General features: G+C 39.3%; 1 protein-coding gene across 2 annotated transcripts in view; it reads right to left on the reverse strand.

Moving 5' to 3' along the window:
- The window catches only part of grik2 (glutamate receptor, ionotropic, kainate 2), a gene marked incomplete at both ends in the record, with an annotated part of 274,403 nt that overhangs the window by 186,342 nt on the left and 68,437 nt on the right, over window positions 1–19,624 (reverse strand). For both annotated transcript variants that reach the window (XM_079227201.1, XM_079227202.1), the window contains 2 exons: window positions 3,612–3,869; window positions 5,696–5,863. In XM_079227201.1, the coding sequence (XP_079083327.1) occupies window positions 3,612–3,869; window positions 5,696–5,863 (426 nt within the window). The remainder of the gene's footprint in view (window positions 1–3,611; window positions 3,870–5,695; window positions 5,864–19,624) is intronic.

A 19,624-nucleotide genomic window follows, 5' to 3' on the forward strand; every position in this document is an offset into this window, starting at 1 on the left:
ACTTGCAACTTTGCAATATTTTGGTTTGTGACCCAAATAGCTGCAAAAGTATCATCAACCTCAGATGTATACATATTTGTATTTCGCATTAACCGCTTAACATTCCTGTAAAATTTGACGAAAAGCACCTATCCAGGTATACCCAAAGTAAATTGCAAGCTGTACTTGAACTATTTGGAGTAAATGCATGGTCTTGGTCTCTTTTGAAAGGTAACATTCTGAAGCTTTTTTCTCTCAATAGTCAGAATCACTTTAAGTGCTGCTGACACTGAGTTATATAAGTTTGAACACACTAAAGTATAAGGTTTTTATTTCCGCCTGAACATTTCTTTGCAAATAGATGCCTGTAGATGACTATAAATGGGACTTATGGACTAGAAAACACAATGGGACCATAGCCTGAAGCCTTTTCTAGTCTAAGTAAAAAGCAGATAACAATATTACAGAAAATGAATATTTTACACATGTTTTTCTAATGAAATGTCTAGGCGTTTTTCCATTTTGAGATTGAAAATATTCATGATATATATTATATATACCTATTAAAAAGGCTTATCCTCTTGCAAACTTATAGAGGTACTATTCATATATACTACCAGTATTGCTGACACAGAGAAAATGAAGTATAAATGCATTTTTTATGCTATTTCAATGACAGACTGAGGATCTATGAGCAGAAGTTTGTTCTGGTGAAGCTGAAGCCTGTTAAGGATCATCTCCACCCCCTCTTGATTGGTCCCATTTTTTAGGCAATTTCATTGGCTGTACAAAACGCCTGTCATCTGAGCTGTACGGCGCGACAGGCTTGAGCCACGTAAGAAAATAGAGGCTGAGCCTGAACTTCAACGTAGCTTCTGGTTGGGTAATGTAGCTTGTCAGTCAGGACATGAAGCTCCTATTGGTTCAAGTGGGGTCTCATTGGAACCGTTAGATTTTGGCAGACATGTTGATAGCGAGTTTGTAGCTGTGCTCCCATGCAAACATGACTTTCTGCTAAAAACAAAACTGCTTTCGTTCATAACTTCCAGCTGCAATGAAATGATGCAACGCCAGTTGGTGGATATTTATGGACGTAATCACGTATTTTGGACTAAATCTTTTATGGGATTTATTTTTATTGGACCTTTACGACGTAACAACGCCGTTTTTGTTGGAATGTTATGGATTTATGGATCAATATGAGTCGTCATCGGTGAGTTGTCTTGATTTTCAAATCGCTTGTTTGTTTGTTGTTGTCTGACAAAAGTATTGATTGTAGCTGCTGTGGTGGTCTGATCTTGAAATGGAGTGGACAGCTGGAATCACAAGAATCGTAGGTTTCCAGAAACATGTGGCACTCGTACTATAAATAGATGTACAGTGTACAACGAAATGTACAGTATATAGTTGAAATGGACGCCCGCGTGACAGCAGAACGTGAAGAGGTTAATTGGCAAATGTAAGCATGTTAACACATTAAACTAAGATGGTGGGAATAGTACACATTATACCTGGTAAGCATAAGCACTGGAAGCTATGTTGACATTAACTCTGATGACTCTGCGGTGGTCGGGTGTATTAGGGATGGACGGGAGGAGGAGTACAGGGCAGTGGTGAGTGACTTTGTGAAGTGGGCTGGTGAGAATCACCTGCTTCTGAACGTGGCCAAGACCAGAGAGATGGTGGTGGACTTCAGGAGGAAGACAACAGCTCCTAGTCCTCTGAGTGTTCTGGGAGAGGACGTGGACATAGTGGAGGAGTACAGGTACCTGGGTGTTGCCATCTACAGCCGACTGAACTGGAAGGCCAACGTCAACGCTGTGTATAAGAAGGGGATGAGTCGACTCTTTTTCCTGAGGAAGCTTCGATCCTTCAATGTGTGCAGCAAGATGCTGGAGATGTTCTACCAGTCGGTGGTGGCCAGCGCCCTGTACTTCTCCATCGTCTGCTAGGGAGCAGTATTGGAGCCGGTGACACCAACAGACTTAACAAGCTAGTTAAGAAGGCCGGCTCCATCATCGGCTGCAAGCAGGAGTTTCTGGAGCAGGTGGTGGAGAGGAGGACGCTGAAGAAACTTTTGTCCATATTGGACAACCTGGACCACCCTCTCTACCACCTGCTGCAGGGCCAGAGGAGCACTTTCTCCAAGAGGTTCCTCACGCTTCGCTGCAACAAGGACCGTTACAGGAGAACATTCCTGCCTACAGCAATACGGCTTTATAACACGTCACCGCTTGCTAGTTCCTCTGTGGATTAATTCATCACTGTACCATACATACTTTGCATTTTGCACTATCTATTGTTTATCTAATTTACTTAATTAATGAATACACTCTGCGGCTGTAAATATAAATATATTTCATTCCAGTTAGTTGTATTCTATTCTATTGTATTGTGTATATTTAAATATATATATATATATATATATATATATATATATATATATATATATATATATATATATATATATATATATATAACTTTATTTTTATTTTGTATATATCTTTCATCCCTGTTGCTTCTTTATATATTTGATCTTTTATCTTGTGTGTTTGTATCTTCAAGTTGGAAGGCGCTACTGATGACAAACAATTTCCCCATGGGGATTAATAAAGTATATATTCATTCATTCATATAGCTCAAAGCCCCGCTGTGTGACATGTAACCTTCAGCAGTTGGTGCTTCACTAAAGGCTGTGAAAGTAAAAAAATATCAAATAAATAAGGCTGTGACATTACTGAGCAAAATATATCCCAAAGCAGGTGAGACAAATGTAGTGAACCACATGATATATTATGGATCAAGGTTATGTTCCATTGCTGCATTATTAGTAATAGTAATATAAATATTACACTAGTCAGTGCCAGTGTGATTTGGAATGACGTTCTCCTACTGCTGAGATTTCACCTTGAGTCTCTACAGGTCACACACAACAAAGGTCAATCATTCGACCTTCACCAAAGCCACCATTTCTGCGTTTCTTAACTTCTGTACATTGTCTCATGGGGTGTGGCACTTAAAACATATATAAATATCAATATATTTGATTTGTTAAAAAATATTTTGTATCACATATACGATCCAGGAACTTCGAAAAACCTATTGTCTTGTGTCAGTTTCTGAGTCCTGAAATTATTCTGTTATTTTAAAAGGAAAAGGCAAAGACAAAAGGTTGTTGAAATAGTGTTTTTGGTTGTCATTTGTATACTATTATATGTCTGTAACTTGTATGTTCTTTATTTTCAGTTTCCTTCGACACGCAATCATGGTATCGTGTGACTGAACCTTTGCTTTTGTTTTCTCAAAATGCATTATGTTTGGCTCAATCAGGGTGGTAACAACAGCTTATTAGTCCAGTAAATATGTAACCTGACCTTACACACATTGACACAAAAACTGCGCTATCCCTAAAGATTTCCTTGACAAAGGATCCTTATTAAAAATGTTGAATAATCTGAAGGAAAAATCCTGAAATCCAGGAAATTCCAAATGGCTGTCATGTGCCAGTGACAATAACGATGATGAATGACAAAGTACTTTTGATAATTATTGGTTATTAAAAAGTACTGGACAAGTTAGATAGATGCAATGACACAACTGTTTTCAAAGAAGAGGAACATGTCTTGTCTTACCAGTGCTGTCATCATAAACCACAGTGACCGTCTTCCACTTGAAGAAGTGGACCAGGTCCAGGATGGCCCGGCTGAGGGAAGAGAAGTCTGGATAAAGGCTAACGTAGAAGATGTCTCTGTTGTCCGATACTTGGTGCTTCCACTTGGTCTGGATGTGTGGCACCCCCAGGGCGTTGCAAATGGACTGGACCGCATTGGCCGAGGAACTGTGAGAGGGACCAAAGATGGCCGCCACCCCCAGAGAGAGCTGGTCACAGGCTAAAGAGGGGGAACATTTAACAAGTTAGCTTTCTCCTACTGTGATGCAGCATATATGATTGAGGACCAATGCCATGGTCCCCACCAAACTATAGTAGATGAGGTACATAAGGCGTTTGTGAATTATGTCTGTATGCAACAACTCATCTCTAAGGATATTGAATATATTCATGGAATGTATAAGTTCATTTTTATTTATCTTCATTACAAGTGTAAGTGACATTGTTCTTATTGTCAACAAATCCAATGTGCAGAGCTAAACAAAACGAGAGAGAATTGTGCCAACAGGTAAAGCATGCATGAAGCCTGATACTGTACATATTCTTCCTTTGTGCCCTAAAGCTCCATTGTTGTCCAAGAACACATCAACGAGTCACGATGAACACTCTGTTATGGTCTGTTTGACTCTAAATGACCATAATTTACTAAATGAACATCATGCTGGATTGAAGAAGACTTGAAACTACAGATCGAGACATAAACTCATGTTTACAATGTTTACTGAGGGAATACATCAAGAGAGAAGTCATTTTCTCATAGACTTCTATACAACCAGAGGAGTCGCCCCCTAGTGGCCATAAAGCTATGGGCTATGTGTATTTGTATTTTCAACATCAACATTAGAAAGAAGATAACAAAAACTTTGTGCAGTTTGAAGTTCACTTTAGCTTCGCTCCCAAGAATATGACATTAGCTGTGATCTGTCTGTTAGAACAACCTCATGGAAGTCATAGTTTACATTTTTTCATTGAAAGCCAAACGCAGTTTGTTGAAGGAAGTAATTCAAATGAAATGTCATTCTATTAAGCTGAGACAGATTCCATATTAGTGTTCAGAGACTGTAGTTGCGAGCCTTCATTAATTAAAGGTAGATTGTAATAAAATCAATGATCATTATATTTGTATGTTTAGAGCCTTAGAGCCACAGACAGGAATTCACAAAAAAAGGGAAAGTTTGGATTTGGTTTTGACAAAAGATTTGTTGATGATCAGGAAACTATCGAATAACACCTTAATAACACGCCTTATGCTCAAATCAGGAAAGCCACTTTGAGACAAAGGATTTTGATGTAAATTACGTATGGGCCAAGATAAAGTTATAGACTACAAATTTGGTAGGATATATTTGCAACATAATCATCAAATACCTCACTGGATGACCTCACTTATTCTGTTTGGTCATGCGTGCCATGCGTGTGTAGATGTGTATACATACACATATAAAATATATATTGACATTGATTACACAACCTCTACTACATTGCATTTACACAATATAAGGCTGAAGCACTGAGGCAAAAGGTGTGACAAATTGAAGCTTGCTTTCATGAAATTGTGTTGGGGAGACATACAAACAACTGCACTGTCTTGGTATTAGCTCCACTGTGCACTCTAATCACCTTTTTAAGGGAGTTGGCTAAATCACTGATGCAGGATATAATGGCCCGTAATTGATAAGAGACTTGAAATGTCAGCCTGATGCACACACAAAACTGATAGATTATAGCACTTTATTGGCTGTCTCTGGGGGCCAAACCGGTCTTTGAATTACTGCCGCTGAGTCATTACCTGGAACCAATCAATTCTCTCTGTTTACATTTGAAGTGCTCAGCCATTTCTCCCTCGCCTGATTATAATTGTCACAATCTAAGCCACTGCAGCTCACAAGCCTCGAATGGGGAATACATTTACAATGCAAAGCAGCTATGGCATAGCGTATGTGCACACACACATTCACACACTCCATAAATACACACAAACACACGCAGCACCCAAGAGCATGCCAACTCCGGAGGCAGATCTTCCGATCACAAAAACACAAATACCTTTCCTGGAGGCTTCAAAGCTGTCATAGATGTTTATCCTCTGGATGTCGTAGGTGAGTGTGGTGTTTGGCAGTAGGGTTCTGTTCCTGTTGATTGTGTTTAAAGCAAATTTAAAGGCTAGTTCCTCAGCACCTGACGGGCCACTTTCAACGGACTCAAAAATCCCCCCTGTCAAAGAAAGACAAAAAACTGATTAGTGATGCATTAAGGTTGAATAGCTTTGATTAGAAAATATGCTTTGCTGTGGAAATCATTGAACGGTTTTTATTGTAGTTGCTAGATTATTAAAAACAAAAGAGAGAGAGAGAGAGAAAGAGAGAGAGAGACGTATCAACTGCACCGGTCTTCCTCAGGATCAGTCACATATCGACAAGTGAACAGTGTTGAGCAAATACATTTCATCACATACTCATTACACGTTGAAAACGTCAATGCATTACATTACCAAATGCTCATCAGAGGAGTAAGAACTTTGAGGAAATTAGTGAACAGTGCTCTGTATAGCAGAAGGAGCGGAGCTTCAGGCTCGGCAGACTTCAGTGTGCTGACCTCAGTGTGGCTTTATAGGCCGCAGCTCATCGACTGCACATCAGCTTGGCTGCTGGATGCTGGATGTACTAACATTACAACCAAGCTCTTTGCCTGCAGCACATTGGGGACCGGGAGCTGGGCAATCGTCCCATTCCGAAGGGCCACGCATTCTGAACGACCTAGCACAACATAAAGATATGCCCCCAACAACGACCTACGCTGCAATACTGAGAAGCACAGAAAGGGTCCATTCTCAGCGTGAATGCCGCAATAGAAAATAGGATCCCTATATGCATTTTGGCTCCGGCCAATAAGGGGATTCAGTGACCCCTGGTAGCAACATAAACTGTGACTGTTTACAATACATTGGTACACCTATTGGTTTACCCTGCCTATTTATCTGTCAAGACCCTAACTCAAATGCTGTCACCCTCTATCTGACTAGTCCTGTCCAAGTCCCATTAAGACCCCAAACAAGCCACCCCCCGACATGTCAAAGACTGAGTGCTTCTGGGATAACTTTACCAAAAGTCTAATCCGTAAAGTCTAATCCGTAATATTTAGCACAGCTTGTTGCAAAAACAAGCACATAGCTCCCTTTGGTTATCACCACACATAATTAATAATATAGAGTTGATAATAAAGAGAAAACCTTTATATTTTTGGACTATCTGTACTTTTCTCTGCTTTTCATGAGCGTGAACCATTTTTTTTGTTTACCATTTAAATGATATATATAATAATATAACAATAATTGTAGTATTATACGTTAAAGTCTGTTAAAACTGTACACTATAATTCCTATTCTCATATGTTCTCATGTTCATCAACATACAAATATGGGAGAACCCTGGTAAATGACAAAGTTTAATTCAAAATATCTATCTCTTTTTCAGATCATCAACATTGGATAATACCGCAAACCCCTAGTAGTAAACTCAATAACAGCTTATTAAAGCCTTTGAACACCCACAGGGGTGTTTGCAGCTAATCTGGCTGATTATACCTCCTTTTAAGACTGTGTGGTGTATAGACACATTGAGTGATGCCTGTCTTAGTCTCTTGTTAGCTTAATTAAACATGGTTGGTGAATTCAATTACACCTTTATCATTCTTTTTGGCAGATGAAGATTGTGACCTAAGAAATTCCCATCAAAGCGCTAACTCACCTTCAACCTGAGCAGAGGTCTAATTAACCGGAATAACAGAAAAAACATCTGTCTGGCTGTACAGAGGCTCCAACATCTAACGGAAACATTTTCTTCATAATGTTTCTGCATATGGCACCTATGGGGTTATGGAAGTAAGTTGTGCACTAAATAATAATCAAATTCAGACGTTGTCCCAATAGTGGATGGCTCTTACACACCAATGAGTCTCAGCCATCATTGCAGAGTCAGAGCCACAGTAAATCAGAACATTTCAGTGTTGCCAATGAGAACGAACACGATGGAATTGTTGACTAATTAATCCACAAATGTTTAATCAGGGATCCGTAGTGTATTGCAGTGGCAGCTGGTGATTCAAACCATTGGGGAGGACAGGAGGAAAAAACAACCCATGGCTTAATGTTATTTTACACTTCTTTATTATTTATTAAACAAAACAACAGAGATTCAGTTTGCTGCTGCTACCCAGTCTGCAAATCGACAAATCCATCCTTGCCATTAGCTTACAGTCCACCAGCGATGCTACAACGGTTGCGTTGGCTAACATGAGTAGCTAGCTACTGCACGATAACAAGGGAAATACTAAATACTAACTAACTAAAATAATAGATTTTCCAATAAGAATGTAATTTAGTATTTAAATCGTTATAACTAATTTCCTACTTTTCCATTTTATGCATCCATCGCGTTACTGCCAGCTCATCACTCGCGTACATACAGTGGTAGAGGACTGAAGATGAAGTTTAGAAATCATCTTTTGACCACTTTAAATATTCTGTTTGTTAATGACTCCAAGGGAGGAAATCCTTTTGATTTGCTTTGGTCAATAACAGATTAGCATACAAGTTGTTGATGGGACATTCTAAGCAATGACTTCAGTCAAAAATGTTTATTTACATTTACATTTACATTTACATCATTTACATTTCAACCATTATTTTTCTTTCACCATTTCTAATGAATGTTTTGCATGTTTTAGATTGATTTACTTTCTTAATGGGTAGACAGCAATCATCTGAATTACTTTTGATGGTAGAAACTATATTATAAATGATAACAAACCAGCATCTGAAGGCGTACATAGCCTATTTGTTTACCAACATGCTTGAGAGTTTATACACTGCTCTCCTTATGTTTTCATGTACAAGGGTTCTTATATTTTATTTAACCTTAGAGTCTACGGTGGATTGTGCCCTAAAGGTTGGGAGTGAGTCACTGCCCCAAGCGAGGGAGTTCAGGTACCTCAGGGTCTTGTTCATAAGTGAAGGTAAAATGTAACGGGTGCAACCAGTGAGTAGGGAGCAGAGCCGGAAGGCATAGCTCTCGATTTACCAGACCATCTACGTTCAGACCCTCACTTACGATCTTAAGCTTTGGTCCGTGACTAAAGTGTGAGAGATAGGTTGAGGAGCTCAGACAGGGAAGGCATCTGATCAGGATTCCTCCTGGACCTCTCCTGTTAAAGGTTTGCAGGGCAAGTCCAACTGTTATGAGACTCTGGAGTAGATCCAGAACAGAAGAGAATGTATATTTCTTCTGGCCTAGGGACGTCTGGGGCTCCCACAGGAGAAGCTGGAAAACGTTGCTGGGGACAAGGAGGTCTGGAATACCGTGCTGCAGACCCAGATAAGCGGAAGATAATAGATGGAAAAATGGATGGCTGGCTGGAACTAATCACGCTTTTAATATTATGACTATAAAGGAATGAACTTCATGATGGCAATAACAACTGGATCAAGGGAGGCCTGAATAACAATAGGAGGTACTGTAAAGCGCTTTTTTTAGAAAGCCATAGAGGTGTGCTCAAGAGTCTCCACGGCTCCAGCCCTCTGGTGAATACTTCTGACAGCCAGCAGATGAATAGTCTGAGAGGAGGCCTGGGGAGTTGAGTGTGTGTGTGTGTGTGTGGGGAGAGGGGTTCTGAGATCAATGTACTCTGATTGGCCGGCGAATCAATCAATCAAGCCCTTGGGGAGCAGTGGAGATCAACGGTGAGGGATTGAAGAGTTTTGTTTGGGTTAGCCCTATGGCTTGCTGAGTGTCCGTCAGGGGGAGCTTTATTTACTCCAACTACAAGCACTGTAGAACCCTCATGAAGTCTAGACGTAATCCATACACACCATTGCACGAGTACTGCTGGTCCTTCCTGCCACAAGCGATTACCACAGGACAGGTTGATTCTGATCAATGCTTCTTTACAGTAATTTCACCAATGGATTCTTTAGAAATGTCTTTTTTTCCCCAGGTGAATTTATCTTGGCTGTGTGCTGGAGCTTAAAGCAAACACCTAAACAGAAAGACCTCTGACAGCAGCAGCACTGTCGAGAAGTTTCTTCTTTCATTAGTATTCATCTCATGGGAGAGCCCTATTTTGCTTGCCATAATGAGTTTGAAGGAATTAATAAGCATCAGTTAAGCGGGATGTACTATAATTGGAAAGCTGAGCGTTTGGAATGGGTCCGTTCACACACGAGAAACGCTGTATTCCTGCTGAGAATCTCAGAGGTTCAATTGAAAGGAATCTGGCCAGTAAAAATGGAGATGAATCACGGCAGAGAGGTGAATCGGTGTTAGAGAGGTGACTGTCTAAGTAGGTAAGTTTGAATATGAATACACATGGAGTCTAATGAGAAAGTTGCTCGCTTGTCTGCACGGACACGGAGATATGGAAATGAAGCAGAATAAGTGAGATGAGGATAGAAGGAGAGAGAGAAAATCTTCCAAAGCTTGTTCTCATCTTAATTAGAGTTAGGCTTGTGTTAGGACTGGGATTCGTTTTAAAATCCCCCAAAAATATTTCTAGACATTCACAACATGTGCAATCATGAACACTATGATAATGCGAAAAAGCCTGATTACTGTGATATTAAAATCGTTAGTTGTCTGTATTTTCCTGATAGATTTTTACAGACAGAAACGGTGTCCAAGCCTGGCAGGTGGGCAACCAGCATGTGTATTGCTCGATCCACACCTACATCACATTTCTGGAAGGTAAAGTAGAAGTCCTGTGTTGTGTTTACCAGAGGAGGACATAATAACTCCAAAAGCCTCGATTGGACGTGTGCAGGGAACACTAAAAGTAAAATGTTCACTATCAAAGTATTTTGTTTGTTTTCCTGCAATGACTGCTTATACCAACCAATGTTGATGTTTTTATGGCTACATGTAGGCACTCAAAGTACTTACACGTTGGTAGGATGGACAGACATGTTGAGAAGGCAACCTTGCATAGATGTGATTGTTTTGCATTGCTTCATTAACATCTAACTGAAACCATGATCTTCACCTAATCTTCTCTTACAAAGTGCTTTGGTTGCCTACACCTAACCGAATGCTGCTCTCAGGATGCAAACCCCAGTTGTTGGATCAAAGTCCTGTACTTTGTTTTCCTAACTTCTCAGACAACAACAAAAGAACCGATGTGTGTATCAGTGGTCCTGAACACATGTTCATTTTAGATACACAAAATCATTGATGAAAGAAACAAGTTTGTCACGTTGATTTTCTACGTTCACGAAGGAGATAGCAAGAGTCTTGGCTGACAGGGTTCTCACCCAATAGCAGCCAGCTATGGTGAGTGCTGCTAATTCGACGCACTTCAACTCCCTAACCTATTGTCTAACCCAAATCCAAGACCACAACCTGTCTATGACTAAGCTGGTGCAATTTGTTTAAGATACATAGCAGGCAGCTTGTTTGCACCAACCTTCATGGCTGAACAGATGAAGAGAAGAGCTCCACCTACAGAAACAGAATTTATCGATAAAAATGTTTTATGACAGAGTACCAATAAAAGGAGTATGAACCCATTGGAATTACTGCATTTTCCGCTTTATTTATTTTATTTGGTCATAAAATGTTACCTGATCTTTATCAACTCGACAGGTATAGACAAACACAATAGGCGTAAGTTTATAAAACAGAATAATTTTTTCAGTGTATTTACTGAAGACACCAAATAAACAAACACAGCACTATAGAATCGTTGTATATAATATCTGGTTGAACGTCTTCTGGCAGCAATGACCTCACTCAAACACTTCCGGCAGCTGCAGATCAGACCTGAATACTGCTCAAAGGCCCATTCCTCCTTGGACAACTGTTTTAGTTCCTCTAGGTTTCTACTCCTCAGCATTTGTATCTGGATGAAGTCTGGGCTTTGACTGGGCTACTCAAAAATGGTGGATTTTCTTTGGAGAAGCACATTTACTTCGTTGTTCTGCCTAACATATTTTCTTGTTAGATGTCTTGGACTAATTCATCCTCCCCTCAATGATTGGAAGTTGTCGATGCCTAGTGTTGTAAGGAGTTGCTCTTTAAAAAAGTGTGCAACACTGGGTTTCCTTTTGGGCAGAGGATTTATTCATGGTGTCCTGCCATGGACACCATGTGTGTTCCAAGTGTTGTGTATGGTGGATGAATGAACAGAGATGTTAATATGTTCCAATGACTCAAGGGGTCTGTTTTACCTCGTATAGCATTCTTTGTTATGTCCTTATAGTCATCTTGGTTGGACGCACACATCTCGGGAAAGAGTTCTCAGAAACTGAAATTTATTAGGAGAAAAGAAACCCATAAAAGTGGTTTTGGTCTACGTATTAAAAACCATTCTGTAATCTGTTGTGGCTGTTCTTTTACCAGTTAAAGTGTAAAAAGTAATTGGAAATTGCTGCAACACGAATACACTAACTGACCTAAAGTCTTCGAGAACCCTTTCTACTTTTATATAAACTGATCTAAGGTATTCTTGGAGGTCCTTCCCTTGAGGCATGGTTCACATGCATCTTGTGATTAGTAAATATATACTGAGTGTTAGGGATGTACCAATACCAGTATCGGTTCCAATACTGTGCCCATGTACTCGTACTCGTAAAACTACTTCAATACAGCTGCACCCAATACCAAAATGGCAACGTAGCGTTAACTTCTCAACATTTTAGGCAAACAAGCCGCTAAGCTACACGGTCAGGCGCACTTAAGGTGAGCTAGCCTTCAAAACCTGAGTTTTGCCCAGCTTTTATATTTTTAATAATCCTTTAACTATTTAACTGATAGCATTATTAAATGGTTAATTATTAACATCCCTACTGCAAACTATGCTCTGTGTGTAACAGGAACACAATGTTGAATGTTAAGATGTCAGCAACAGCAGCATGTTGTATATTTAATGTTACATTTATTCAGTGAAGAACATCTAATGAAAATAAAAACCTATTTTCAAAGTCATTGTTAGAACTAAGTACTAACTGAGTACTTGTGCTTGGTCTTTAAAAAAAAGTGGTATCGTTGCGTCCCTAATTTGTGTCATTAGTTCATTGTGGTAACTTAGATGAAGATCAGGCTATATTTTATGACCAATTCATAAATAAATGCAGGTAATTACAAACAGTTCATTCTCTTTTTCTTGGCGCTGTAAATAAGCTCTTAAGAAGCCGAGCAGTCGTTGTGTATGTGTGAGTGAATAAACCGCCCACGGGAAGAGTCATGTATGCAGTCAGAGAGCCGTGATCAGTCAAGAGAGAAATCCATCAGCACTTCATCAATCTGATCAAATGACAGTGGATACAAAGTGACCACAGCACTCGCAGTCGTCGCCACCTTCTCTACTTATCACAAGGATTTGTTGAAGCGTAACGATCCCAACAGACATCTGAAAATAAAACTTATACGCTCAAAACATTGCCTCCATGATTGATCAGAGAGAGTACTTAAGTGATAAGCCACTCAGGGCCGAGTGTCTCCGGGATTTTAAATATGCTAAGGGATGTTGTTAGGCCGTATGCCAAGTGGAGAAAAACAGCTGCTCAAAAATCACTATGAATGGCAGCTCCAAGATGCTTTTGGTTATTAGAAAATATAAACAACATAATGTAATGGAGACTTTTGGAGAATTGTTTTATTGTAGTTGTGTTCCTTTTATTTAAAGATGCTTAATACGAAACTCAGAGGATATCTACTGGCCCCACATATGGCTCTAAACATGGCGACGGCTGAGCCAATGGCTAAGAGCTAACAGGGTGGGCACTACACTTCTGTGACACCTTGAGGCCATTACCATGGGCATACGATTGATTGGATCATATTTACAAGAAACATCAAACAGTCCTTGATTTTTGTATTGCCGAAAGAAAAAAAAGAATAATGAATGATAATGACTGATACATTTGAGTTGAAGACATCTCTGACTACATCCAGATAAAAACAAGCAGAATTCAATGAATCTCATTTCCAAGTATGTGTCTTGCTTTGTGAACAGCTTGCTTTGAAAACCAGACGTAGTCAAACGTATACTTCCACTCCTTTTTATAATCTACGTTTTACATAGAGAAGGCCCTACAGGCAATGGTGAGCTTGATCGGGACTGATTAAATGCATTTACCCTGAGTGTCAGTATATTCAATACACTTTAACTTCAGCGTCAGCTGATCTGACCTTGAAGGTGTGTGTCAGCTTGACCGCAGTCATCAATGCACACTGGCATTGTGCTCCTGAGCTCTGATAAACATCACAAGTAATAATAGGAAACAACCTTCATGTCTTTTCAAGATAATGATTGGATTATCTCGTTTTCTCAAGATAACAAAATAATTAACTTGTGATGTCGAGATAAAGGCGGCAACGAAAACAGTCACTGTCCCCATGTGATATAATTCCTCCAAGGTGTTCAACTGGGCCTTACTCTTAGATCAGTGCTACATAAACACATGTGTGGTACAGCTGTGCTCTTTCCCATTTCAACATTCCAAAACGAGGTTGGGGGACATTTTCTTTGATGTAAACCTGTTATTGACGTGTTATCAGGCGATCTTTTCAACCTTTATGTCATTGTGAAAATCTTGTCATTCTTTCCTGAAAATAGGTAAATTGAGACGCATGGCTTCCTGATGTCACTGACACCTGCAAATGCCGTCATGTTTGCTTTGTTGTTTCGTCATATTTGTGTGTCACTTTATTCTAAATGGTGGCTTGATGTTAGCATTGAGGATTTCACAACAACCTGAAATTGAATGTCTATCTTAATCTAGAGTGTTATAACAACACAAATAGTGTATTTACAAGGCTCTTGTACGGTATATCTATTAAAGGTGTAATGAGTCTGTAACACCAATACGGGTCTGCAGAATTTAATATTATTCTAAACCACAGAATATTGAGTCCCTGGTGGCTCAAGACACAACAAATAGTCCCTTTCCAGTCTGGATGGACACATGTCCTGTAAGAACACAACATGTCTTACTCAGACCATGCATTAAACACTTTTCCCATCACATTCTCCACAATCGATTGAACCCCCGCAGAAGTTATGAATGATTAATTATGACACGGGGTCGTAGTATTGCAGTCATGTAATCATTACAACCATAAATAACAGTCAGAGCTTGGCAGGGGATATTAGCGTGAGCAGAAATCTGTACTTCCTTTTCAGGAGCATTTCATGTTATACAAGAAGGAATGACACAATATGGGGTACAGTAGAGACAGAATGAATCACTATGGGTCAGAGAAGCACAATAAAACACATTGGCTGCTGAAGTCCTATCAGTCTTCAAGTCCCAATGAAACAGAAGTTAGAGTTTAGTTTAGTTTAGTTTATTTACTGGATCCCCATTAACTGACGCCTTAGCGGCCGCTAATCTTCCTGGAGTCCACAGAAAGGACAAAATACATACAAAAACGTACAAAACAAAACGTGAAACAAACAGTTAAAAATAATACAAACATAAAAATAAATAAATAAAAATAGTACAGTCAGATACCTAGTGCAGTTCAACCATAATTTATACAAGAAAATCAGATGACTAAAAAGCAAAGGAAAACGTCAAGTGATTGATGTCCTGAGGTGCGCCTTTAATTGTTTTTTGAATGACAGATTATTACCTGTATGAGTAATATGAGGAGGTAGTGAATTCCAAGCAGTGATTACATGAAAAATAACTACGTTCGAGGAGGTTTGTTCTTGGGGTTGGAGGTATTAAGTGACCTGAGCTAGCGTTCCTTGTGAGATGGTTATGTAGGTTAAATGTATATTGTAATTGATTGAAGAAATATTCAGGTGTCTGATTAAATACTAGGCTACCTTCCTGAAAAACGTGAAGAGGTTATAGTGAAGTTGAGTTTCTACTGAGAACCATGACAGGCGAGAGTGCATATATGCTGTATTAGTTCGAATTGAACACTGGAGTGCTAATCTGGCAGCTCGGTTTTGAACCAGTTGTAGTTTATGTATGTCCTTCTTAGCAGCTACCGACCATATGAACGGACAGTATAGCAGGTGACAAAAGACCAAGGAGTGTAACACCTGACAAACAATAGAGAGTGTTAAATAAGTTAAGCACTTTCTGGTCATAGCTATGCTCCTTCCCATTCTGGTAACAAAGCCATCAATGTGCTCAGACCACGACAACTGTTGGTCCAACACTACACCCAGTAGTTTGGCCTTCCTGACCTTCTGACATTGACAGGTGAAGCTGTGTGTCACCATTAAGTGTGTTCCTTGATCCAAACACAATACATTTAGTTTTTGAAATGTTCAAGGCTAATTTGTTCAATTTCACCCAATCAGACACTCTCTCCAGATCCTGATTCAGAATGGCTGCAAGTTCTAGTTTGTTTGAAGCCTGGCTGTACAGTGTTGCGTCATCAGCATACATTACCATGTTGGAATTTGTAAAAATGAAAAAGAGTAAAGGGCCTAAGCAACTTCCTTGTTGAACTCCACAGCTAACATAAACTACCATTACAAAAGACTCTTTGCGATCTCTCGGAAAGATAACTGATCATCCAAGTGAGTACAGTAATGCTGAATCCACAACTTTCAAGTTTGGTAATCATAATTGTATGGTCTATAACATCAAACGCAGCACTAAAGTCAAGCAAGTCTGTGCCGACCATTTTCTTGTTGTCCATCAGTTAGCTGGGCAAGGGCAGTTGCTGTTGCAGTAGGAGCAAGCTCAAATCGTGGCACCGGCACCTCGTATGGGCACTTCCTGTGGCTCAGGTGCCACTGGTTTTTGTGGCAAGCTGCCACAAAAACCAGTGGCATCTGAGAGGTGCCACTAGTTGCCATCTGGCATCTGAGAGGCATCTGAGAGGTGCAGCTTGCCACAACAACGAGTGGCAACTAGAGGTGCCACTAGTTTTTGTGGCAGCTTGCCACAACTTTGCGGCATTGCCACAACTTAATCGTGGCACCTCGTATAGGCACTTCCTGTGGCACCAGGCATCAGGTGCCACTGGTCTTTGTGGCAGCTTGCCACAACCATGTACAATATTTTTACACTTGAATAAACAACAATCAAATACAAAGAAAAACAACTATTTGTGGCATCTGGTGAGATGCCCAGATGCATAGTTTAAGGATGTCAATAGTCAATGTTGTACTCCCTAGAAGTAGCATTTCCATCATGTGGTTTTTGCAATAATTTTATTTAGTTTTATTGACCCATTTGGCCACAAGAGGGAGTTTACCTTTGTGTGAGCGCTTTTGTCAGGAGTAAACACATGCAGGCCTGTTTCTCTTTTAAAATGTTTTTTTTTCTGAATTTATAAATCCACTGTGCAATGTAATTTGTTAGCGTAGCCGTTCATTCATTTTCTGTTTTGATATTGGTTAAATAAATTAAAGATTGGTATTCTGGCTATTGAATATCTATTGAATCAAATATCTGCCTCTTTGTCTAATTTAACTCATCATTCATATTTCTCCAACCAAATCTAATATTTATTATGTAGGACTATTAATTTGTTGGTTAGACTTAAGTATTGTAATGTGAATAATGTCAAATAGCCTTCATAATAATTGATATTCTTTTGTCAATTTTAATCAAGCCATTCATTTTGTTTTAACTCCTTACTAAATCAGACCAAAATAGTTAATTGACTGTGCTGTAATTGAGAAATAAGCCAGGTATACATTTACAAGTTATGTACAAAGTCTTTACCGGTCTTTAAATAATGCATTTATTAATTTAATCTCTCTTTTTAATTTAATCTCTCTGGATCAGAAGAAATAAACGTTTTAGGTAGGTTTTTATTCATTGGTTTAAACTCACAGACAAAGACTTTCAAGCTTGTTTTTATTATTATAATGAATACAATCATCGTTCATGTTCCACATTTGAATATGCTTATTTATTTGTCTTGTATGACTGTATGTAGAGATAATTACTTTTTTTTTTAAATATGTACTGTAACAACAGTAAATATTTCTCAGATATTATTATGTTATTTTTTTAATTGGCCTTGCTTTTTAATCTTCTTAAGCATTACTACCAATGGGCTTCTAATGGGGCTCAGTGTCTCCTCCAACACTCTCAACAGCACAGCGGACAGCAGGTGTGATGGAATCACAACCTTGAGTTGCCCTGGTGAAAGAAATTGCCCGTACATAATATAACATCACCTTGTTATGAATCATCTGATAGAGTCTATGAAAGTGTATAGAGAGCTTGAATTATATGATATGTCCATGAGCTACGTTTTATGACAAACACTATTTACATAATCAATATTTAAATGGTAATCAGATTTGTCGTTGAACATTGATGTGTATATCTTCTGTAGCGTAGGTTTCCCTTCAAACCGGTAAAGGTAGGCGTTGGGCGCCCAGTCTCCACCCAGTCTTCAATATAAATGGTCAAATTATATTTGACCATTCCTAGATTGCCTCTTTGGCGCCGCCCTCTGTTGTCTGTCAGGGAGGGAAAGGGCTGTTCTGTGCTCTTAATTTTCCCTTTCTGTTACAAACTGTATTTATTTTCTTTTTATTTGTTCAAGAGGGACAATGTACAATGTACAATGTACGTGTATTGGATGCCTTAATAATGATAAAGAACCTTGCAAATGAATGCAAAACGACTGACATCCTTAAACTGTGCACTGTGCATCTCACCAGAAGCCACAAATAGTGGCAGGCAGTTGCCAAAACATCTTCTGAATCTATTCTGCAGCGATGATAGCTGTGGCCACAAATACCTGCCACAGCGGCCTTCTAGGCTTGAGCTAAACATTCAACCAGAAAACTTTTGTTGTGCCTCAATGACTGTCTATGTACCACAATATAGCCTAATTAATAGACCTGTGTTTAAGATTTGACCGAGGTAGGTTGATGGACATTTTGATTACAATGGTATTCAACCAGTGGTGTAGTCCAGGGTATACGCAGGTATACGGCGTATACCCACTTATTTTTCAGTCAGCATTGCGTATACCCACTTCTCAATCACCGCTAATTGGTTTTGATGTGTGGAAGAGGATGATTTGTGTTTTTAATTTAAAGTGAAACATGAACAAGGATGCATGGTCTAATTCAGTTTTGAAGTCATTTATTTAAATAAATGTTAAAACTGTGTTTGCCTGTAAACCAAAGTAATTCAGTGCATCACCACAGATATGACAATTCTTCCCGAGAGCAACATGAATGTCTGAATCATATTTCATGGTAATCCATCCAAATGCTGTCAGGACACATTGTGGTAACTACAAATGTCAAGCTGCTGAGGGTCCTAGAAAAAGAGCCAGAGGATCACCCTGGGATGTAGTGTCTGCATCATGGATGCATTGGTCTGGCACAGATATTTTACTGGATAAGTGAAAAATCCGACCTGCTGGCAGCACCAGATAAAAAGTCAGTGCATCACAAAAGTCATTCAAATTCACCCTCACATGGTCCCCCGTGGATGTCTGCATCAAATGCCATGGGAACTCATTGAAAATATTTTTTTGTGACTTACATGTTTTAATCATTTCAATATATTAACATTAAACACAAATACAACAATGAGGTTTGTCAGACAAAGTACAGAAAAAAGAAGAATAAGAAAATCACACAGCAGACAGACTCATTGAAAACATTGAAGTGGTGGACCAAACTGCCACCGCACTAGTATGACTAAACAGTCAGGATCACCTGCCCACTGCACACAAATAATACATTGATTTCAGTTTTTGGAGGAGAGACATAAGACATGTGTGCCCACAAACATGTTACAGTTCCACAAACTGGCCCCAGCGCTACTGCCAACATCGACATCAATACTTCGGATGTCACAGTAAATTGCAAACAAATCTCTTTCTGAATTCAAAGAGACAGCAGAGAATAGACCAGCAGGTTCTATTTGATGTGATTGGTCTTCTGCTTGGACAGGGTTAAATGCAAAGACGACTCGTGTGCTCCTCTGAACCCCTCGAGTGAGTTCATGAGCAACATGTCAGCCTGATCCTTATCCAT

The sequence above is a fragment of the Taurulus bubalis genome, assembly GCF_910589615.1.
Source record: "Taurulus bubalis genome assembly, chromosome: 12".
Lineage (NCBI taxonomy): Eukaryota > Metazoa > Chordata > Actinopteri > Perciformes > Cottidae > Taurulus > Taurulus bubalis.